The 16,397-nt window shown below is 44.6% G+C and overlaps 1 protein-coding gene across 1 annotated transcript; it reads left to right on the plus strand.

Annotated features, from left to right (window-relative positions):
* The first annotated feature begins 2,776 nt into the window (after nucleotides 1–2,776).
* Nucleotides 2,777–13,082, plus strand: LOC114365200 (probable ATP-dependent RNA helicase DHX35). Its single transcript, XM_028321721.1, has 9 exons — nucleotides 2,777–3,141; nucleotides 5,185–5,304; nucleotides 5,973–6,139; nucleotides 7,841–7,968; nucleotides 9,141–9,287; nucleotides 9,963–10,053; nucleotides 11,047–11,197; nucleotides 12,185–12,323; nucleotides 12,951–13,082. The coding sequence occupies exons 1-8, from the start codon at nucleotides 2,978–2,980 to the stop codon at nucleotides 12,297–12,299; spliced, it is 1,083 nt and encodes a 360-aa protein (XP_028177522.1). The 5' UTR covers nucleotides 2,777–2,977; the 3' UTR covers nucleotides 12,300–12,323; nucleotides 12,951–13,082.
* Nucleotides 13,083–16,397: the final 3,315 nt, after the last annotated feature.

Below are 16,397 nucleotides of genomic sequence, written 5' to 3' on the forward strand. Positions count from 1 at the left end.
GAGCGTGGCTCCAATAGCCAAGAACAACGCCACGCAGCGCGCGGGACGCGCGGGCAGGACTGCGCGAGGGAAGTGTTACAGGTGAGTCGCTAGAGATAGATGGATAGGGAGAGAGAGAGAGATAGATAGAGAGGGAGGGAGAGAGACAGAAAGGGAGAAGAGAGAGGGGACGAGAGGCCCGACAACTCCAAAATGGACAGGACTGCAAAAGGGGAAGTGCTACAGGTGAGTCGCTATAGATAGGGAAGAGAGAGAGAGACAAAGATANGGGGGAGAGACAAGAAACAATGACCACGCAGGAAGCAGGACTACAAGCGAGAAATGCTCCTACAGGTGAGTTGTTTGAGAGAGAGAGAGAGAGAGAGAAAGAAAGAGGGGGATAGAAAGCGAGAGACTAGGACCGAGACTAGCGACCGAGATAAGAGACTCGCGGCGTGTTACAGGTGCTTTTCTAGATAGAGAGAGAGGGAGAGAGAAAAAGAAAGAGGGGGATAGAGTGAGAAATTAGAGACCGAAACGAGAGACTGACACTAAGACCGCGACAAGAGACCGACATAAGACAGAGCTACTTTCAGTGACAGACTGCGGGTTCCACAAGTTACCTCACTTCTCTCCAAGCGTGGGCGTGGCGACTGTGAGCGTGGCTCCAATAGCCAAGAACAACGCCACGCAGCGCGCGGGACGCGCGGGCAGGACTGCACGAGGGAAGTGCTACAGGTGAGTCGCTAGAGATAGATATAGAGAGAGAGGAAGAGAGAGAAGAGAAAGGGGGACAGAGACGGGGAACAAACACGAAGGGAGCAGGACTATAAGCGGGGAGTGCTACAGGCGAGTTGTTAAAGAGAGATAGAGAAAGAGAAAGAGAGAGGGAGATAGAGAGAAAGAAACACGCAGCGGGCAAGGCCAGTCGCGGGAAATGCTACAGGCGAGTTGCTATAGTTAGAGAGGTAGGGAGAGAGAGATAGATAGAGAGGAAGGGAGAGAGACAGAAAGGGATAAGAGAGAGGGGGCGAGAGGCCCGACAACTCCAAAATGGACAGGACTGCAAAAGGGGAAGTGCTACAGGTGAGTCATTAGAGATAGATAGATAGGGAGAAAGGGAGAAGAGAGAGGGGGGAGGGAGAGAGAGAAAGGGAGAAGAGAGAGGGGCAGAGCGACCGGGAACAACGCCACGCAACGGGCAGGACTATAAGCGGAAAGTAAGTGTTACAGGCGAGTTGCTAGAGAGAAATAAAGAGAGAGGGGGAGAAGGACACAAGAAATAACGCCACGCAGGAAGCAGGACTATAAGCGAGGAACGCTACTACAGGTGAGATGCTAAAGAGAGAAAAAGAGAGAGGGAGAAGTGAAAGAGAGAGGGAGAGAGAGAAAGAAAGAGGGGGATAGAAAGCGAGAGACCAAAGATCGCAACTTGATACCGAAACTTCATACCGAGACTAAAAACTGAGACTAGAGACCACTACAAGAGACCGAGTCAAGTGACCGAGACAAGAGACCGACATAAGACACAGCTACTCTCAGTGACAGACTGCGGGTTCCACAAGCTGCCTCACTTCTCTCCAAGCGTGGGCGTGGCGACTGTGAGCGTGGCGCCAATAGCCAAGAACAACGCCACGCAGCGCGCGGGACGCGCGGGCAGGACTGCGCGAGGGAAGTGCTACAGGTGAGTCGCTAGAGATAGATAGATAGGGGGAGAGAGAGGAAGAAGAGAAAGGGGGACAGAGACCGGGAACAAACACGAAGGGAGCAGAACTATAAGCGGTGAATGCTACAGCTAGTTGCTAAAGAGGTAGGGAGAGAGAGAGGGAGAGAGAGAGGGCAGGAAAAACGACACGCAACGAGCAGGACTATAAGCGGAAAGTAAGTGCTACAAGCGAGTTGCTAGAGAGAGATAGAGAGAGAGAAAGAGAGAGGGAGAGAGAGAGAGACAGAGAGAGAAATACACGCAGCGGGCAAGACCAGTCGCGGGAAGTGCTACAGGCGAGTTTCTTGAGATAGAGAGGTAGGGAGAGAAAGAGACAAGAAACGACAACATAAGGGGGCAGGACCAGTCGCGGCAAGTGTTACAGGTGCGTTGCTAGATAGAGAGAGAGGGAGAGAGAGAGAAAGAGGGGGATAGAAAGCGAGAGACTAGGACCGAGACTAGCGAAAGAGATGAAAGACTCGCGGCGTGTTACAGGTACGTTGCTAGATAGAGAGAGAGGGAGAGAGAAAAAGAAAGAGGGGGATAGAGTGAGAAATTAGAGACCGAGACGAGAGACTGACACTAAAGACCGCGACAAGAGACCGACACAAGACACAGCTACTCTCAGTGACAGACTGCGGTTTCCACAAGTTGCCTCACTTCTCTCCAAGCGCGGGCGTGGCGACTGTGAGCGTGGCTCCAATAGCCAAGAACAACGCCACGCAGCGCGCGGGACGCGCGGGCAGGACTGCACGAGGGAAGTGCTACAGGTGAGTTGTAGATAGAGGGCAAGATAAGAGAGAGAGGTGGTAGGGAGAGAGAGAGAGAGAGAGACAAAGAAAGAGGTGGTATGGAGAGAGAGAGACAAGAAACAACGCCACGCAGGAAGCAGTATTTTAAGCGGGAAGTGCTACAGGGGAGTTGCTATAGTGAGAGAGGTAGGGAGTAAGAAACGACACCACGCAGCAGCAGGACCAGTCGCGGGAAGTACTATGGACAAGTTCCTAGCGAAAAATAGAGTGAGGGAAACAGTGGGAAAGACAGAAAGAGAGAGTGAGAGAGAAAGAGAGAGTGAGAGAGAAAAAGAGAGTGAGAAAGAAAGAGAGAGAGTGAGAGAGAAAGAGAGTGAGAGACTAGAGACCGCGACCGCTACTCTCAGGGCTAGACTGCGGGTTTCACAAGCTGCCTCACTCTGATAGAGAGACAAGAAACAACGCCACGCAGGGGGCAAGACTAGTCGTGACAGGTGAGTCGTTAGAGAGAGAGAGACCGAGAGTGGGAGACCAGAGACCGATGCAAGAGACCGCGAGCGCTACTTTCAAAGCTAGATTCCACAAGCTGCCTCACTTCTCTCCGGACGTAGGTGTAGCCAGCATAAGCGTGGCGCCAATATCCAAGAACAACGCGACACAGCGCGCGGGACGCGCGGGCAGGACTGCGCGAGGGAAGTGTTACAGGTGAGTCGCTAGAGATAGATAGATAGGGAGAGAGGGAGAAAGAAGAAGAAGAGAGAGGGGAAGGGAGAAAGAGAGACAAGAAACAACGCAACGCAGTAGGAGCAGTTGCGGGAAGTACTACAGGCGAGTTGCTAAAGAGATATAGAGAGAGAGAAAGAAAGAGAGGGAAGGAGAGAGAATGAGAGGGAGAGAGCAGGAACAACGTCAAGCAACGGGCAGGACTATAAGCGGGGAGTGCTACAGGTGAGTTGCTAGAGAGAAATAAAGAGAGAGGGGGAGAAAGAGACAAGACACAACGCCACGCAGGAAGCAGCACTATAAGCGGAAAGTACTACAGACTAGTTACTAAAGAGAGATAAAGACAGAGGGATAGGGAGAGAAAGAGACAAGAAATGACAACACAAGAGGGCAAGACCAGTCGCGGCCGGTGAGTCGTTAGAGAGAGAGAGAAAGAGACCGAGAGTGGGAGACCAGAGACCGATGCAAGAGACCGCGAGCGTCAGTGGGTCAGTCAGTGCTAGACAATGGGTTCCACAAGCTGCCTCACTTCTCTCCGGACGTAGGTGTTGCCAGCATAAGCGTGGCGCCAATATCCAAGAACAACGCCACGCAGCGCGCGGGACGCGCGGGCAGGACTGCACGAGGGAAGTGTTACAGGTGAGTCGCTAGAGATAGATAGATAGGGAGGGAGAGGGAGTAGATAGAGGGAGAGAGACCGGGATCAATGCCACGAAGCAGGCCAGGACCAATCGCGGATATTACTACAGGCGAGTTGCTAAAGAGAGAGCGAGAGATGAATAAAAGAAAAGGAGAGGGAGAGAGAGAGAGAGAGAGGGAGAGAGAGAGAGAGAGAGAGAGAGAGAGAGATAGAGAGCAGGAAAAACGCCACGCAATGGGCAGGATTATAAGCGGGAAGTAAGTGCTACAGGCGAGTTGCTAGAGAGAAATAAAGAGAGAGGGGGAGAAAGAGACAAGACACAACGCCACGCAGGAAACAGGACTATAAGCGGGAAGTGCTACAGGTAATTTGTTAGAGAGAGAGTGAGAGATAGAGAGAGAAAGACAAGAAACAACGCCACGCAGGGGGCAGGACCAGACGCGCATGACTACAGGTGAGTTGTAAGAGAGAGAGGGAGGGAGATAGAGAAAGGGAGAGAGAAAGAGAGCGAGAAAAAGACAAGATACGACACCACGCAGCGGGCAGGACCAGTCGCGGGAAATGCTCTAGGACCTAGACCTAGAAACTTCTCCAACTTTGGAGAAGTTTTTAATATGAAAATATCTCTACAAATAGAGAAGTTATAAGGCCTTAAAGTTGCGCTTGCAAAATAATTTCGGTGTGTGTCACGCCACTCTAACGGAGTTCGATCAGGAATAACCATAACCACCCTAAGGCTGAATATCGTATAACGTATGGCAACTGGCAACTAATATTATATAGCTGAAGAGTTGGTTGGTTTGCTTGAACGCGCTAAACTCAGGAACTACTCCGATTTGAAAAAATATTTTTGTGTTGGATAGCCTTATCAAGGAAGTCTTTTACATAATTTTATATTATAAAATCACTCTACAGAAAATAGAGGTGGTAGTAAAAACTAATAAAACTCAGTAAAGAAAAACGTTGCTAAATCAGGAAAAAATATTCTATTTACGCGTACGAAGTCGCGGGTATAGCTAAAGCCTGGTCCGTGAGCACGTAGAATTTTGTCCAATGACCCCAAGCTGCCCATCCTTGTCGCTCGCACGTAATTATGTTGCTGTCACGCTCGCACACTCACTGCGGGCGCCCGTCCCACAGTCGCGACAGCAATATAATTACGCGCGAGCGATAAGGATGGGTAGCTTGGGGTCATTGGACAAAATTCTACGTGCTCACGGACCAGGCTTCAGTAAGAAATATTGCCCATTTTTAAACGTAACTAGGCAACTGTTTAACACAATAAAATGCATAATTTTTTTGCAAAGCTTTCCAGATTTTAAAAAGCCATCACTAGCCAACTTATTTTTATTCAAGACGCTAACGTTATATTAATGTATTTCCAGGTTATACACAGAAGAGGAATACGACAAGTTACCGCCGTGCGTGCCGCCAGAAATATCCAGGAGCGACTTATCCTCTGTCCTGTTGCAGCTGAAAGCCTTGGGTATCCATAATTTACTGCGGTAAGTACAGGTTCCGTTCCTGACAGGTGCCAATAGGCTCAGTTGCACCATCTAACTTTAACCGTAACTATATCTGCTGTTTTTTGTATGGAATTTGACAGATTTGACGTTTGTCAAAGTTATAGTAAGATGGTGCAACCCACCCTAAAATAATAATTATTAACGGGATTGCTACCATGCACCTTTATTAATGTATTTGTAAACGAAAAAAAGAAAAAGTTAGTAGGTACCCTTTTGGTACGGAACCCTAAAAAACAAGATTTGACATTGACACATCGATACGGATCTTAAGAGAATCTTTGCATTATTTTCTTTAATTTGAGAATGAACGGATGACTTTTACCCCTTTGCTGTGTGTTAGTGTTGCCGAACTATCGATAGTAAAATTATCTGAATAGTATCGATACTAGCGATAGTTTATTCTTCACGAGCAACAATACTATCGATAGTATTGCACATATTCAATAGTATTGCCTCGTTTTGAGCTATCGATAGTATCGATACTATCGATAGTCTTGCGATAGTTCGGCTATCGATAGACTATCGATAGTCGACTATAGATCGGCAACACTACTGTGTGTTTTCCAAATCTCCAACAGTCACTAAAACAATTAATATATTCCAAGCAAATAAATACATTGTTTATTTGCTTTATTTTTAACTTTCAGGTTCACATTCCCCACGCCACCACCAGCCAAAAGTCTTCTCTCTGGTCTAGAAACGTTATACGCTCTGAAGGCCATAGACAAGCATGGGGATTTGACCACAGATATCGGAGTGCTTATGGCCGAGTTGCCTTTGAGTCCTATGTGTGCGAAGATGCTTTGTAACAGTGGTGAGTGTGAATTAATAAATTAAAATTGACTCAAAAAACTGCTCTATAAAAAGTATAAAAAGAATTGACAGTTGACACAAATGTCTCCTTCTGTTATTAATGTCCCAAAAGCCACCGCTGGAGCCATGTTTTAATAAATAAAAGATGATCTGCCTTTAAGACTTATACTCGTAGTCGCCATTACGAAATTCCACATACAGAGAGATTCCATAGACTATAGAATAGCTATAAATAAATCAGACCATGGACTATACTTTTTACTTTTACAACATGTTGTAAGTGAATGTGCTTGTATGTTTTACATAAATAAAACGGACAGGTCTGGGTGTTGTATGTCTTCAATTTGTAGTCGACTTGAATTTTTTGTGATGGCCATAATAGTTTGAATGTACATCAATTTAATCAATGAGCCATCTTATACAGTTGCAATAAGTATTATTTTGCTATGCAAAAGGTATAAGTGGAATGTTCTTTGGATTGGCAAAAAAACTGTTGTCTTAAAATCTAAATAATTATCTTCCTATTATATGGAAAAATCTCGTAACATAAATCATAAATGTGTCTCATTAGTAGTGTCCGACCGAAACTAGTTTTACGACCGAAACCGAAACCGAAAACGAATTTCGGCAACGGTGTCTATTTCGGCCGAAACCGAAACCGAAACCGAAACTTCCTTACAAGGCTCATATTTTGAATTTGAATTTAAATTGCATTAAAATTTAACTTATAAAGCGCCTTTTTACTCTAAAAGGTGTCAAATTATGTATTAAAAAAGAAAAAGAAGGATTTATAGTCTACATTTTTTTTAATTACTCGCATTATTCAGGACATCTACATAACCCGTCCCATGGTCGGGTCTTTTACCTTAATAATTTCTCAAAACAAAATTGGTAGTACGTAAGTTAGTATCTACTGTCGGTACCTACTGCCACTACTGCCACTTGGATACCTTGGTGATAAATACTAAAATGAACTTTGAAACTCTGAATCCATAATATTATCACCATGAAATGCACTATAGTCATTACTATTACTAACTACCTAACTAATGTTTGTTTACGTATAGCATTTGCGAACCCAAAAAAAAATTATTGGTTAGATTAAACTTGATTATACTTTTATCAGTCATATTGAATATTTTTTTTTATGTTTACTACCCGCTCTTATGTTATAACGACATAAAACGAGATAAAACTTACCAAATTCAAAACAAATCACTCGAAAACTCGCCACCGCAACAAAACAAAACTAACAGCAAACAAACAAGCGAGCGAATCACGACATTGACTCTGAATGGATTCATAATCATCATCATCATCAAAATCTGTAATACAGATTTTCTTAAAATCTACAATAGGCACCAGCTTTCACAATGATAATCTAATATATCTGTTAAAGATACATTATACGAAATGTTTTTCCTAATATGTTGTGAGAGAAATAAATAAATAAATAATTCACTCATTCAACGCGCCGAACATGACCGATAACAGCGCGGAAACTCCCGAATGCACATTCGGTTTCGGTCGTAGTTTCGGCAAGTTTGCCGCCGAAAACGAAACTAAACCGAAACTCGTGTTTTTACCGAAACTCAACCGAAAACGAAACCTACACATTAGGTTTAGGACACTACTCATTAGGTTTCCGATTGTGTTGCCGTTATAAAACAAGATGATTTTAAATATTCTTTTATTTTCGCAGGCGAATTCGGGTGCATAGACGAGGCTCTGTCCATAGCGGCTATGCTGCAGGTAGACAGCGCGTTCGCTAAAGGAGGTACTGGCAAAGAGAATATCGCGGCTAGGATGGCGAGGAGGAACAACTTTGAGGTATTTTATACGGCTCTATAGCACAGAATAATAATAAGTACTATGTACAGAAGTTTTACTTCGCGAAGGTATTAAAAAAATGTATGCTCAATGTCATTAACAATATGGTGTAATTTAGCTTGTCTCAAGAGTCAAGCACCATTTTGTTGACAAACGTCAGTGATCGGCACTGCGCCGAAGCTATAGATGACCCACGCTGAACTGTCCCGCCAAACTCAATGACAGGGGGGCGCTACCATCGTTCAACTATATGGTTTCCAACATGGCAAAAATCGGAACCAGCGATCCGGTATTGACGGTGGCGCCCCACTGTCAATGTCATCGATAGGACAGTCCAGTATTTTGGAACTATATAGGGCTGACTTCGGTAAAATGATGTGACGTGAGGTGCCAAACTGCGGAAAATGGCGGAGGAAATACATGATTTAGCATGAATTATCATGAATAATATTAACTACTTATTTACCTCTCAGTGTCTTGAGGCAACTTAAAAAAGTACATTCTGTGTTTTTATTATTATTCAGGCAGTTAAATACTGCACAATATTTAGTACACCATTTTCTTTATTTTCTTCCCTCATACACAAGAATACGCGTGCGTGAGTCAATGTTCGCTTGTATGTGAGGCCTTGTCGAATAGTATCCTGTAGGTGGGCCATCGTGCGTGTTTTGTTTTCGATGTAAACTCGCGGAGATGAACCGGCCTGTCTATAGTCTTTTTCACCTTTGATGATCTATGTGACGTTTCGAGTTTGATAGCTATAGAGTTTGGCCAATTGGAAATCTTATCGATTTCGAAAAATCGATAGACATAAGTTATTGGCGTATAGTCATATTATAACACAAAAAAGAAGAATAACAAGGTAATCGAAATACAAGTCACACGCACACACTGATAGGGAGAGTGACTGTAGATAGTAACAAGAAACATGATAGCATGCGTTTTTAACAAATAATACAGCTTAATTAATAAATTGAACAATTATAGAAAAAATAACATAGCGTTTATTTCCATTGAAGCTTAAAAAAGTCGAAAAAGGTTTTATATAAAATTGATTTTTTAAAGCCTACTTGCATAAATAAATGAGTTTTTTAATACAAAATTATTCTTTCTAGTTGGAAATTGGGACTTGAATTTATGAGTATTTAATTTACGTTTAATTTGTTTTGCAGGTAGCAGAAGGCGACATAATAATGTACCTGAATGTGTACGACGCGTTCGTGAAAGTGAGAGACGCGCAGCCGGACGAAAGACGCGCGAGAAAGGCGTGCAAAGACTGGTGCAGGAAGATGTATGTCAATTACAGGGTTATGGAGAAGGTTAGTTAAACAATAATTTATGTCTTTTGCTTTATTTAAGAACTAGCTTTCCGCTCGCGGCTTCGCCCGCGTGGAGTTTTGTCTGTCACAGAAAAACATTATCGCGCGCGTCCCTGTTTCAAAAACCGGGATAAAAACTATCCTATGTCATTTCCCGGGACTCAAACTATCTCTATGTCAAATTTCACCAAAATCGGTCCAGTGGTTTAGGCGTGAAAGCGACACAGACAGGTACTTTCGCACTTATAATATAGATTTGCCGCATCCAGCGGCCTGAGCTGTTAGGTCAAATGAACGCATCACATCAATACAAAATTTGAACAAGAAAGTTCACATTGTTATTTTTTCTGGACCTATTTAAACAAACGTAGATTTTTGCAACGACTGTGTTTTATTTCTTTCACATGCTATCAACATAAGAGAAAACATTACTACCAATTAAACAGTATTGAATACATATTTTGTTACAAAGAAGTTCTAATAAAAAGAGTGTGATAAAGTTAAAAATAGTATGGATTAATCATTTATATCAAAATAGGTGAATAAACTAGTAAAAGTCATTTCTTATTGATTTTTTTCTGACTGCGATTTTTCTCGCATACATTTCGTTCTGTTGAAGAAAGTTTAAAAAAGGGTCAATTATTAACTTCTATTCTATATCCTTCTTTATTCCAGGCCTGTGAGATCCGATGCAGCTTAGAGAAACTAGTCAAAAATAAATTCCAATTGAAAAACAAGACCTTCGAACAGCCAGATCTGGGATTAGGTAACATACTATTTCAATAAAAATCATCAATTATTATTAAATTTTTTGTAATTTTAAATCCAGGCTACAATACAACCATTGCAACAATACATTCAGTGTGCTTACCATGAGTTTACGTTAGGTGAACTTACGCCCGTATTCACAAACGATGCTTGCTTAAGTAAAGCAGCAAATCAAACGCACAGCGTTGAATAGAGCTCTGTGATTGGTTCGTGTGTCACCCTGTGCGTCCACGCGCACTGTGAGACCTCATAGTAATGTTTGTGAATGCGGGCGTTAATCAATGAGGGCTATCGTTTTAGCGCTCACCAGTTAGCGCCACTGTAGAGTAAGGTCCCGTCACTTGCTAGTAGCGAAGACAGTGGCACCAACTGGTGAGCGCTAAAGTGGTAGGAGGACTATCGCATTTGCACTCATCAAGATGGCGCCACTGTAGAGTAAGGTCCTGTCAATCGCCAGGGGTGCCAACTGTTAAGTATAAAAACGATAGCCCTCATTGTTACGTGTCATTATGGCGACCGCTTGAGGTTTGATGGGTTCCCTATTAGAATACATGGTGGTTCTAAACGTGGGGCATACAAATATCATTGGTTTTATACTTTAAAAGCATAGAAAAAGGTGATTTTTGACATTGTAGTACTCCCACCTCAGTTGTTCTACCAGTAATTGACTTGAAAGATTTGACAGAAGAATTTGTATCCAGTAGCAATCAGGAGGATAAACCCTGGAGGTCATCGGTCCATCGAGCATGAGGATACATCATTAAGACTGCTTCAATTGACCAATTAATAAAAAAAAAAAGTAATTGCTTTTTCTAATTAAATTATGATTTGAAAATCATAAAATTTGGCTTTTATGGAGCCTTTACATGTCTCATATTTTTTGGCTCCTGTCCTTTAATTTTTTTAATTCATAACAAGGCAGGTATTTGACCCCAATCGCACCTGGTGTTAAGTGAGATGCAGTCTAGATTTACCCTGTTTATATTTCCAGATAAAACCATTCGCGTGATGAAATGCGTCCTGTCAGGCCTGTTCCCTCAAGCGGCCTACCTCAGCACGACCGGCGAGTATCGCGGCCTCCGAGGCGCCACGCTACACATCAGCCCCGACAGCTGTCTCTACCACACACAACAGCCCAAGTGGTGAGTGACGTCACTATCACTCGAGTGTAGCCTGTCAGGCTCCCGCAAGCGACCTACCTAGAGTATCGCGGCCTCAGAGGCGCCACGCTACACATCAGCCCCGACAGCTGTCTCTACCACACACAACAGCCCAAGTGGTGAGTGACGTCACTATCACTCGAGTGTAGCCTGTCAGGCTCCCGCAAGCGACCTACCTAGAGTATCGCGGCCTCAGAGGCGCCACGCTACACATCAGCCCCGATAGCTGTCTCTACCACACACAACAGCCCAAGTGGTGAGTCACAGTCACTAACACTCGAGTGTAGCCTGTCAGGCTCCCGCAAGCGACCTACCTCAGCACCACCTGCGAGTATCGCGGCCTCAGAGGCGCCACGCTACATAACAGCCCAAATGGTGAGTGACAGTGACGGCACTATTTCCCACCTCTCGTTCCCACCGCTGTAACTCCTGTGTAGCCAGGATCTACAGCTTGACCGCCAATAACCCAACCAGTGAAGGTAAAAGTTTGACTCAGGGAAAAAGTTAGACTGTCATTTGACTTTAAAAACTGTTTTTCTCTTAATTGTAGTTTTTTGACATTCTTTGTTTTTCCCGTGTGGTCTTCATTTTAATCAGAAGAACATAAGAGGAGTTCGAAGTTCAGGTTCCACTTCCCTCCGATGCAAAGCGGATAATAAGTGACAAACATCATTACATAGTATGAAAGTCGCTTTCTGAGGGCTGAGTGTGTTTTTTCATCAAAAATGACATTATGTATGACGGATTGTACAGCGCCCCTAGCGGGAAACGTTCAAAAACTAAAATTTTCACACATTTTTAAACGCGCTCACTGTCTGTCCCTTATCTTTAAAACTACGCAACAGATTTTGATGCGGTTTTTTTTAAAGATAGAGTGATTCAAGAGGACGGTTTTTAAGTGTAATTTGTACCTGTGCGAAGCAGGGGCGGGTTGCTAGTGATAAATAAATCCATACCATTTGTTCCCAGGGTGGTATTCGCCAGCGTCCAAAGCGCCGGCGACAAGACGTTGATGCGTGAACTGACGGTGACCCAGGAGGCGTGGCTGCTCGAGGTGGCGCCGCACTACTACCGGCAGACCTAATACACTGGCGATTGATATTATTATGTGAGTTTCATTTCATTCCTACCCGCATTCCTTAAGGCAGCTCGTATAGTGGCAGAGACAAGAGACAAAGACAAGAGACTGAGATAAGAGACTGAGACAGGAGACTGCGACAAGAGACTGCGACAAGAGACTACGTCATGAGACCGAGACTAGACCTAGACAAGAGACTGAGATAAAAGACCGAGACAAGAGACCGAGACAAGAGACTGCGATAAGAGACTGAGACAAGGGACTAATACAAGAGACTGAGACAACAGACCAAGACAAGAGACTGAGACAAGAGACTGAGACGAGACTGCGATAAGAGACCGGAACAAGAGACCAAGACAACAGACTGGCAAGGAGACTGAGACAAGAGACTGACACAAGAGACCGAGATAAGAGACTTAGACAAGAGACTACGTCAAGAGACCAAAACTAGACCGAGACGGGAGACCGCAACTGTAAAAGTGTAATGCCCGTTTTCACCATCAATTCCTACTTTTTAAGTGACCCCTATGGTAACAAATAATTGTCATAGGGGTCACTTAAGAATTAATTGTCATAGGGGTCACTTAAAAATTAGGGATTGATGGTGAAAACGGGCATAAGTCAAGTAGATGATGATGCTGATGACATCATCTCCAGGGTATTCGCCAGCGTCCAAAGCGCCGGCGACAAGACGTTCATGCGTGAACTGACGGTGACCCAGGAGGCGTGGCTGCTCGAGGTGGCGCCGCACTACTACCGGCAGACCTAATACACTGGCGATTGATATTATTATGTGAGTTTCATTTCATTCCTACCCGCATCCACATTCCTTAAGGCAGCAGCTCGTATAGTGACAGAGACAAGAGACCGAGACAAGAGACTGAAATAGGAGACCGAGACAAGATACTGACACAGGAGACCGAGAAAAAAGAATAAAAGAAGAGACTGCGACAAGAGACTGAGACAAGAGACCGAGACAAGAGACCAAGATAAGAGACTGAAACAGGAGACCGAGATAAGAGACTGAGCCGAGACTGAGACAAGAGACCGAAACAAGATACTGGGACAAGAGACCGAGACACTAATGCCCGTTTTCATCATCAAAGCCTAATTTTTAAGTCATTCTTCATTCAAAACATCACAGGGATTTTGTTTTCAAAAGGCTCCCTTAAAAATTAGGAATTGATAGTGAAAACGGGCATATAATAAGTCAAGTAGATGATGATGATCAGGACGTCATCTCCAGGGTGTTCTCCAGCGTCCAAAGCGCCGGCGACAAGACGTTCATGCGCGAACTGACGGTGACCCAGGAGGCGTGGCTGCTCGAGGTGGCGCCGCACTACTACCGGCAGACCTAATACACTGGCGATTGATATTATTATGTGAGTTTCATTTCATTCCTACCCGCACCCACATTCCTTAATCCTTCAAGCTCCGCGAATCTAGACTCAATAGATTATCAATTGTTGTGACTTGTGACATTAATTAATGCCGTCTGGGACTCAATCGGTTAAGGCAGCAGCTCGTATAGTGACAGAGACAAGAGACCGAGACAAGAGATTGACACAAGAGACTGAGACAAGAGATTGACATAAGAGACTGAGACAAGAGACCGAGACAAAATAACGAGACTAGACCGAGACAAGAGACTGAAATAGGAGACCGAGACAAGAGACTGAAATAGGAGACCGAGACAAGAGACCGAGACAAGAGACTAATACACTAGAGACTGAGACAACAGACCGAGACAAGAGACCGTAACAAGAGACCAAGTCTAGAGACTGAGACAAGAGACTACGTCAAGAGACCAAGACTAAACCGAGACGGGAGACGGCTCGCATAGTGACAGAGACAAGTGACTGACACAAGAGACTGAGACAAGAGACCGCAACTGTTACTTGAATTTACTTTAGGCAATGATAAGCATCAGTCCAAGTAAAGCTCGATTCCATCAAGTAAAGTAGATACTAAGATAATGACCTGCTGATGATGATGATGATGATGACGTCATCTCCAGGGTGTTCTCCAGCGCCCAAAGCGCCGGCGACAAGACGTTCATGCGTGAACTGACGGTGACCCAGGAGGCGTGGCTGGTCGAGGTGGCGCCGCACTACTACCGGCAGACCTAATACACTGGCGATTGATATTATTATGTGAGTTTCATTTCATTCCTACCCACACCCACATTCCTTAAGGCAGCAGCTCGTATAGTGACAGAGACAAGAGACCGAGACAAGACAAGAGACTGAGATAAGACACCGAGACAAGAGACCGAGATAAGAGACTGAAACAGGACACCGAGATAAGAGACTACGTCAAAAAACCGAGATTAGACTTGTCTCTGTCGCACGGTTCGTATAGTAGCAGAGACCTAATACACTGGCGTTGTATATTATTATGTGAGTTTCATTTCATTCCTACCCGCATCCACATTCCTTAAGGCGGCTCGTATAGTGGCAGAGACAAGAGACCGAGACATGAGACCGAGACCGAAACAAGATACTGACGGGTAAATCCGCGAAACAGTAAAAAACTTATGTTCCGANTTTGACCCAGGAGACGTGGCTGCTCGAGGTGGCACCACACTACTACCGGCAGACCTATTACACTGGCGATTGATATTATTATGTGAGTTTCATTTCATTCTTACCCACACCCACATTCCTTAATCCTTCAAGCTCTGCGAATCTAGACACAATAGATTATATTAATTGGTGTGATATTAATTAATGCGCGTGCCGTCTGGGACTCAATCGGTTAAGGCAGCAGCTCGTATAGTGACAAAGACAAGAGACCGAGACAAGAGACTGGACGCGAGACTGACACAAGAGACTGACGCGAGACTGACACAAGAGACTGACACAAGAGACTGACACTAGAGACTGACACAAGAGACGAGACAATAGACTCGGACAAGGGAGACTAAATCAAGAGACTAAGACAAGGATTAAATCAAGGACCGAGACAAGAGACTACGTCAAGAGACCAAGACTAGACCGAGACAGAAGACCGCTACTGTAAAGGCGGCGACTCGCATAGTGACAGAGACAAGTGATCGAGACAAGAGACTGAGACAAGAGACTAAGTCAAGGACCGAAACGAGAGACCGCAACTGTAAAAGTGTAAGTCAAGTAGATGATGATGATGACGACATCATCCCAGGGTGGTATTCGCAAGCGTCCAAAGCGCCGGCGACAAGACGTTCATGCGTGAACTGACGGTGACCCAGGAGGCGTGGCTGCTCGAGGTGGCGCCGCACTACTACCGGCAGACCTAATACACTGGCGATTGATATTATTATGTGAGTTTCATTTCATTCCTACCCACACCCACATTCCTTAAGGCGGTTCGTATAATGACAGAGACAAGTGATAGAGACAAGAGACTTAGAAAAGAGACCGAGACAAGAGACTACGTCAAGAGACTGAGACAAGAGACCGAGACAAGAGACTGAGACTATAGACCGAGATAAGAGACCGAGACAAGAGACCAATACAAGGTGCTAAGAGACAAGATAGTGAGACAAGAGACCGAGACAAGAGACCGAGACAAGAGACCGAGACAAGAGCCAGCGACAAGACACTACGTCATGAGACCGAGAATAGACCGAGACAAGAGACCGAGACAAGAGACTGCGATAAGAGACTGAGAAAAGAGACTGAGACAAGGGACTAATACAAGACACTGAGACAACAGACCAAGACAAGAGACCGAGACAAGAGACTGCGATAAGAGTCCGGAACAAGAGACCGTGACAAGAGACCAAGACAAGAGACCAAGACAAGAGACTGGCAAGGAGACTGAGACAAGAGAATGACACAAGAGACCGAGACAAGAAACTTAGACAAGAGACTGACACAAGAGACTGACGCGAGACTGACACAAGAGACTGACACAAGAGACTGACACAAGAGACTGACGCGAGACTGACACAAGAGACTGACACAAGAGACTGACGCGAGACTGACACAAGAGACTACGTCAAGAGACCAAGACTAGACGGCTACTGTAAAGGCGGCATAGTGAGACAGACAAGTGATCGAGACGAGGTTTGATGACCTGACGATGATGATGATGATGATGACGTCATCTCCAGGGTGTTCT

This window comes from Ostrinia furnacalis, unplaced genomic scaffold (assembly GCF_004193835.3).
Source record: "Ostrinia furnacalis isolate ACB-3 unplaced genomic scaffold, ASM419383v2 OfSCF7566, whole genome shotgun sequence".
Classification (NCBI taxonomy): Eukaryota; Metazoa; Arthropoda; class Insecta; order Lepidoptera; family Crambidae; genus Ostrinia; species Ostrinia furnacalis.

Bases quoted from the DNA above. Each gene is read 5' to 3' on its own strand.
- LOC114365200 (XM_028321721.1), top strand. From the start codon at position 2,978: ATGCAAGAGACCGCGAGCGCTACTTTCAAAGCTAGATTCCACAAGCTG. The intron at 3,142-5,184 runs GTGAGTCGCTAG...ATGTATTTCCAG, and splicing joins GCGCGAGGGAAGTGTTACAG to GTTATACACAGAAGAGGAAT. The intron at 5,305-5,972 runs GTAAGTACAGGT...TTTAACTTTCAG, and splicing joins GGTATCCATAATTTACTGCG to GTTCACATTCCCCACGCCAC.